This window comes from Ammodytes marinus, assembly GCF_949987685.1.
Source record: "Ammodytes marinus genome assembly, chromosome: 12".
NCBI lineage: Eukaryota > Metazoa > Chordata > Actinopteri > Uranoscopiformes > Ammodytidae > Ammodytes > Ammodytes marinus.
This window is the reverse complement of record NC_137216.1, coordinates 29,152,935-29,160,926: the sequence shown is the minus strand read 5'-3', so window position 1 is coordinate 29,160,926 and position 7,992 is coordinate 29,152,935. Positions and strand designations below refer to the sequence as shown.

At 42.9% G+C, this 7,992-nt stretch overlaps 1 protein-coding gene across 1 annotated transcript in view; it reads left to right on the top strand.

Annotated features, from left to right (window-relative positions):
• Window positions 1-7,751, top strand: part of akap11 (A kinase (PRKA) anchor protein 11) — a 32,634-nt gene extending 24,883 nt beyond the window's left edge. The window contains 3 exon segments of the mRNA XM_080037951.1: window positions 582-628; window positions 4,300-4,499; window positions 7,306-7,751. Of these exon segments, the coding sequence (XP_079894077.1) occupies window positions 582-628; window positions 4,300-4,499; window positions 7,306-7,539 (481 nt within the window). The 3' untranslated portion in view covers window positions 7,540-7,751.
• Window positions 7,752-7,992: the final 241 nt, after the last annotated feature.

The following is a 7,992-nucleotide window of genomic DNA, read 5'->3' as shown; positions in this document are numbered from 1 at the left end:
TGTGTTTGTTTGTGTGTGTGTGTGTGTGTGTGTGTTTGTTTGCAGATGGGTGTGTGTGCACGTTTATGATGCCCTTTGAACATGATGGTTCTGATTGCACATAGCTTCAAAGATATGCAAATGTACACACACATTTGTAAGTAATCAACTGTCGAAGTTTCATGGTATTTTCTATAAGTTAAAAATGTTACCCTATTCACCTGCAGTGACTACGCATACTTAAAGCTGGGGTGGAGGATTTGGGGAGAAAACAGCAGTTGGGATAGAGATTTGAATCCAAATACCTCAACCGCTCCACTTGTTCTCTTTGGTCCCTCCCCTATGGTCCCTCCCTGACACGCTCTACACCAACAAAGCCGTGCCAAAGTGAATGGACAGTCCCAACAGCCAATAAGAACAGAGAATCGGAGCCTCTCTCTGATTGGTCAAAGTGTAGAGCTCATGTTAACTTTGACCAATCAGAAATCACATACCCCAGCTTTAAGGGGACATTTGGAGATGTATATAAACACTTAAAGTAACTATTAACATGATAAAATTAACAATTTTACTAACTTTATTGACATTTTTCATCCTAACAGTGACAACACAGAAGAGAAGGAGACGGACGTCAAAGAAGAATCCAGTGGTAAGATCTATCTTACTGCCTGTAACTTCACTTAGGACCGTTCAAGGCTAATGCTAGGGTTCTCAAAATCAATAAAGGCTTATGCGAACAAGAGTATACGTGTGTGTGTGTGTGTGTGTGTGTGTGTGTGTGTGTGTGTGTGTGTGTGTGTGAGAGAGACAGTGTGTGTGTGTGTGTGTGTGTGTGTGTGTGTGTGTGTGTGTGTGTGTGTGTGTGTGTGTGTGTGTGTGTGTGTGAGTGTAAGAGACAGTGGCCCTCATTTATCAATTTTGCGTGGAAACTGGTGCAGATTCTGGCGCAAATACCTCCCTACGCCAGGTGTCGCGTGGTATTTATCAAACAGGCGTATCTCGCCAATCTCAGCGTACGCCAGGCCATTATTGATAAATGCGGCGGATGAAAACGAGCGTATCACGCCCCTATATTTTCTCAGTTTATAGGCCTCGCCCAGAGGTTTTACGACATGGATATGCGCAATACGGCACTTCCCTGAAGTAGAAATTGACAGAATAACAGCGAAAGTAGAAAAAAAGAGTTTCATTTCGGAGCATTAGCCTACAAGCAGCATCAAAGAACGACAGAAGGCAGCAGTTAGGAAGGAAATAACTGCTGCAGTCAACAGCGTTGGTGTTGACTCAAAATCGCCTCTAAAAAAAGCGTGTTGCTGTTCTGAAATGCAACCAACTGGGGGTGCGGGGCTGCGGGCATAACATAAGTGGTGGAGGAGAAAAAGACGCACCAACTGTCCGATAATGGTCCCCATAAAATAAATACACGTCTGCAGATATTTGAATGATTAGAATGTATTGGCCCTTTTAGATAGCACTATTCAAAAGGGTTTTAAAAACTAAAAATAACACATTTAGCGTTTTACTGTATGACAGCATGCGCTTGGCAAGAGTGGTCAGCCCGGCCGTCAGCTGCACAAGCCGACCCGGCAGCGATCAGCTGAGAGCGCCCACCGTCCTGCTCCACCAGCAGATAGGAACAACGTGCCGGTTAACGGTGGAAATAAATCGCTCGCTTTAGCATTAATGACACATTAAAAGAGGAACTAACATCTACAAAGTGCGTCAAATAAATAAAATGTTAAGCTGAATGTTGTGCCGTGTATTTTTTTGTATCATAAAGAGCAGTGTATGTCTACTACATATTTAATACTTAGGCTAGCATTTTGAATGAATGCAGCCCCCGTGCCTCAGTGTCCCCCCAGCTGCTCCAAGTCGAAGATAACTGCCCTTTCGCAGTCCCATGCAGCCCTCCTAAGTGGCCGGTGTGCGCACTATTGAATCATCTCTCCTACTCAGTTGCGCACCATAAGCTGCACAATTTTAAGTGATTAATATCTTTATTTCGGTCTGAGCAAACACTGCATTTGTATTATCTTCTAATAAGTGTCCAACAAAGTCATCGGTTACCCGGCACAGCCTGCACTGCGAGTCCAAGCTGTTTTCAAATTTGCGTACACGAGCTGAGAGCTGGCGTGGGATTTGAGCGTACCCTACGCTCACGTCCATATTGATAAATGCCGAGATTTGCGTGGAAATGTACGTACACCCATTTTTCTGGTCTACGCAAGATTGATAAATGAGGGCCAGTGTGTGTATGAGTGTGTATGAATGTGTTTCTCTGCGTTTGTTTCATTGTGTGTGTGTATGAGTGTCTGTGTGAAAGTGAGTGTACTGTATGTGTCTATGCGTGTATATGAGTGTCTGTGTGTGTGTGTGTGTGTGTGTGTGTGTGTGTGAGTGTAAGAGACTGTGTGTGTGTGTGTGTGTTTTACCCGAAAATTGCAGTTTTTGGTGAAAATTATGACAGTTTAATATAGCACACTTTTTGGACAGAAGGGGATATAATGTAAGAGGAGAAAGGATGGGGCCCCATACTCACTAATTTGAGGTCTTGGTCTCTTTCCTCTCACATCCGTCTGCCTGTCTGAGTGTGTGTGTGTGTGTGTGTGTGTGTGTGTGTGTGTGTGTGTGTGTTTCTTTCTGAGTGTGTGTGTGTGTGTGTGAGTGCTGTATTTGGGGGATTTTACCACCCCCATATCCACATAGCCCCACACACATACACACACACACACACACACACACACACACACACACACACACACACACACACACACACTCACACACACAGGCTCATTCATGGGCTCCACTCCCATCCTGCGTTGTGTGGCGCAGGGGGCTACACACACACACACACACACACACACACACACACACACACACACACACACACACACACACACACACACACACACACACACACACACACACACACTGGGTCTGCTTAGGAGCGTGGGAAAACTTCACTGGGATTCAGAAAGATTCAACAGACTATATTCGGGACATGATCATATACAGGTTGTGCAATGAAATGGTGTGTATGGTAATCTGGGCTCTGTCTTACTGTGCTCAAACAGAACATTTTATTTTATTTATTTTAAATCAGGGACAATGTATATCGACAGACAGACAGACAGACAGACAGACAGACAGACAGACAGACAGACAGATAGAATATGCCAGATTATAGCCAGTAGCTCATTTCCATTTTAAATTTCTAGGCAGGTATAAATAAAAGTTTCTGTAGAATATATACACACAAGTAAGGTGAAGTCTAAAACATTTTCGTCACTTAAAATAAAATGTTTACGGGGCGCTCCGGTGGCGTAGTGGATAGAGCGTGTACCATATCGGCTCCGGCCTTCGTTGCAGTGGTCGCGGGTTCAAATCCGACCCGTGGACCTTTACTGCAGGTCATCCCCCCCCCCCCCCCCCTCTCTCTCTCTCTCTCTCTCTCTCTCTCTCTCTCTCTCTCTCTCTCTGTCTCCCCATTTCAACTCTGTACTGTCTCATAAAGCTTGAAAATGCCCAAAAAAATTATCTTAATTTTTTTTTTTTAAATGTCTACCATGTCAACGAAAACAAAACATACATTTCCTGCTAGTTTTTATTATTAAAAATATTTTTTTAGCCTATCAAAGTCTCGTCTTAGTCATGAAACAATATGGTGACGAACTTGTTTCAGTAATAGTCTTTGAACGCTGCACGGAATAATGACTAACTGGGGGCAATTTTCGGTCATAGTAATTGTTAAAGAATTTACCATTGCTGTTAGGATGAGTAATATTCAATGAATCATTTTGTCCCCTGTGCAGTCAGTGATAGGGTCTCAGTGTTTTTATAATTACTCAGAATTTCCCCATGGGGGGCGGCAGAAGTTACACACCGTAGCTTTAATGTTGCCCAGATTAATGACAAATAAAGAGTAAAATAAATTGAAAGTTTGTGCGATCTCAGTTATGTTGTAATTACACAGAATTCCTCATGGGGGGCGACAGGAGTTACACACTACAGCTTTATAGGCTGCACAGATTAATGACTAAAAAAAGAGTGAAACATGTTGAATTAATCCATTTTTTAGCTTTAATTTCTAATTGCTTTTTTGCGTCTTAGTCATGAAAAAAACGCCATTTTTAATCATAGTTTTCGTACAAGAATGAGTAATAATTTACGCACTACAGCTTTAAAGTTGGATCGAACACTTTTTAAATTAACCACATTTCTGTCCACTCTCCAAAATGTACGCACTGCAGCTTTAATTTCACTTAGATCATTGACTAATAAATGTTAAATTCAACCGCTTTTCTTGTCCCACCCTTCCAGGCACAGTGTGTGTGGACCGGGCCCTGGTTCTTACCCCCCGCCCGGCGCTGGTCATAGCCAACTCGGAGGTGAGGGATCTGGGCCGCGGCCGGCAGCCCGTGACCCTGGACGTCCAGCTACGCAGTCTGCTGCAGTGGGCCGCCGCTTCCATGGCCGACGTACCACACATACAGCTACGGCCAGACAGAGAACTACAACAGGTGAGTGGTGTCTGTCTGTCTGTCTGTCTGTCTGTCTGTCTGTCTGTCTGTCTATCTATCTATCTATCTATCTATCTATCTATCTATCTATCTGTCTGTCTGTCTGTCTGTCTGTCTGTCTGTCTGTCTATCTATCTATCTATCTATCTATCTATCTATCTATCTATCTATCTATCTATCTATCTATCTATCTATCTATCTATCTATCTATCTATCTGTCTATCTGTCTATCTGTCTATCTGTCTATCTGTCTGTCTGTCTGTCTGTCTGTCTGTCTGTCTCAGTAATTGCATTAAAGGTGTAGTCAGTGATTCTCGAGAACGCTTGTTGTCAAAATCCCTTTTGATCGAAATCAGTGAATATCTCCTCATGATCCGCTACCTGTCTGTACTGTGTGCGAAAAAAAAATCCAGTGTTAATACACAACCTAGACTCTGTAAGCTGGTACAGTTGTGTTCAAAATAATAGCAGTGTGTTTTAAAAAAGTGAGGCAAGATCAAAATCCGTATCATAGCTTTTATTTCCAAACTCGCAACTCACAACTGGTATGTTAACAAAGTGGAGCCCACGATAGTAGCTAGCAACATGCCTTTTTACTAAATGGTAAATGGACTTGTCTTATATAGCGCCTTCTAGCCGATTTTCTCAGCCCCAAAGCGCTTTACATATCTTACCACATTCACCCATTCATACACACACTCATACACCGATGGTAGAAGCTGCCATGCAAGGCGCTCTCTGAACCATCGGGAGCAATTTGGGGTTCAGTGTCTTGCTCAGGGACACTTCGACATGTGGCGGGGAGACGGGGGATCGAACCTCCGACCCTGCACTCCAGAGGCGATCTCCCTACCCACTTCGCCACTGCCACAAAGCCTAGTCTAGCAGTGCAAGCCAAATGTTTGTCAGTGTTAATGTGCCCACCTGTCCTGCTGTGCTCAGGAATCTTATGTACAGATGTATGTGTAGACTATCGGAGTCATGTAACGGCATAATCACAACTCTAGTGAACCCTGCAATGAGTGCGGTTAGGTTCACTTCCACATTATGGAACCATTGGCGCTTTAGCCTATATGCTAATATCTGAACACTCTTTGTGTAGTGTGGAACTGACAGCTGGAGTCTTTTTTAGTCTTTTTTTATTGTTGTTTGTCTTTTTACTGTTTTTGTATTATATTATGGACCGTTTTCTCTCTGTGTCTGGAATAAAATTAAAATCAAAAACTTATGCTGTGTCTGAAATCGCGCACTTCTGTACTTACACTTACTTTTTTGAGTGCACTTTGCGCAAAACCGGAGAGTGTGCCAAAATGCAGTGCACTGTAAGATCCTCAGTCGTGCACTCAAAACGGTCTAAAACTTGAGTGTGGAGCAATGGACACTTTCCACACTCAACGGCCGCCATCTTGCCTACGTAGCGGAGAGGACGGGACATTAAAATCAAAATAGAGGAGCTTGAAGCAACCGTGGAGGCGGAAGCGCTCTACAAAAGTTAACTTACACATTTGTTTTGTATTTCCGCAACTAACGTGTCTGTTTTGGCTATCGGTAACGCAAGCAGAAAAAAATACCACAGAAGAAGAACCGTCAAAATGCAAACTCATTTCCGGTAGGTGCGCGACGGCAGTTTGGACAGAACACTGGAGAAATGAGAGCACTTCGTTTATAAGTAAGTGTACTGTAGGGATAATAAAGTGCACTCAATGTAAGTGCACTTACGTAAGTGCGCGATTTCAGACACAGCACTAGGCTGCTGCGTATCAACACTGCATCTTTTTTCAGCACCCACATCAGGAGATATTCACTGATTTTGACATCAAACGACTACACCTGTAATTACCTAAACCAAACCATTGTGGTATTTACTCCTAAACATTAAGACGAAGCCGGTTAGCTCCAATGACAGAATTCTCTATCTCAGAGTGTGTTGATGTTGGTTTTGATGATCTTGTTTTGGTCGTATCCTGGTTTCCAGTTGCTACGGAGACAAAGAGCTGAAAACCCACAAGCTGATGTGATGATCAAGCAAAACCAGTTGTATAATGTAAGAGTGTGATGATATGGATATTCTGAGGTGACTGTGGCTCAGGTGGTAGAGCGGGTCGGCCGATGTTCAAAGGGTTGGAGGTTCGATCCCCGCCCTGCCACCTGTGTCATAGTTGTTGTGTCCTTGGGCAAGACACTTCACCCACCTTGCCTCGTGTGAATGTCGATAGTTAGCCTGCTGCTATCGGTGTATGAATGTGTGTGTGAATGGTAACGTGGGAAAGGAAAACAGGTCTCCCTTGCAAAAGAGTCTTCGGTCTCAATGGGATTTACCTGTATAAATAAAAGGTTAAAAAAAATAAAAATAGAGAGGTGGTTATCTACTGAACTCAAGTAACCTTTTCAGTGATTCTGGAGAACGTGTGTTGTCAAAATCAGTGAATATTTCCTCATAATCTGCTACCTATCCGTACTGTGTGTGTGCGCTGGAATACATCCGGTGTTGATACACAGCCTAGGCTCTGTAAACGTGCCCGTTCAGAGCAAGAGAGGGGCCAAATCTTGATAGTCCACATGGGCAAGATTACACCTTTGAATTGTTCCTGGGTGAGCGTATACCCATGACAAAGGCATTAAGAAAAACTATTCAAAAAAAATAGCATTCTTTGCACTGATGGTCTGGTTTGCTGTTACATGTCATTTACGATCATCAGAGGAAAAATTAGACTGTTTCAGAAATATAAAAAGTTTCCTCGTAGCACCTTTGTAGATAGTTTGAAATGAATAATTATAAAATAATAAATCTTTGTCTATTTTTCAGTTCCCTGCCGTGGTCCAGAGGCTCCGTGAACGTCGGTGGAGAGTCGGAGAATTGCTACACACACTGCTACGCTACTGTGAAGACGGTCACACACACACACACACCCACTCACACACCCACAGCCACACACACACCCACACACACAGCCCTCCGCAGCCCAGGGACGAGGCCCCTCAGGCGGGCAGAGAAGCTCACCGCGTACCCCTCTTCCAGTGGCTCCTGGAGCATCCCTAGGTGTCTCTCTACTACACTCTATCCTTATCACAGGGCTTTGCAAACTTCACAATCTCACCCATAGAGGGCGCCATACAAATCAGCTGATCTCATTTACTCTAAAGAATTTGAGTGTGTTCTGTACTGCATGCTACGGCCGAGAGTAATTCTGTTGTAATATTTAGTTTTTCTTTCCACCTTCTGTTTAATATGACGGAGTATTATGGCCAGGTTGAGGGAAAAAATATTAAAATTAAAAAAAAAAAAATTAGATATTTATTTATTTTTCTTAGAAGAAAAAATATATCTTTTTTATATGCCTGTACTGCATATATATATATATATATATATATATATATATATATATATATATATATATACAGTACAGGCCAAAAGTTTGGACACACCTTTTCATTCAATGCGTTTTCTTTATTTTCACGACTATTTACGTTGTAGATTCTCACTGAAGGCATC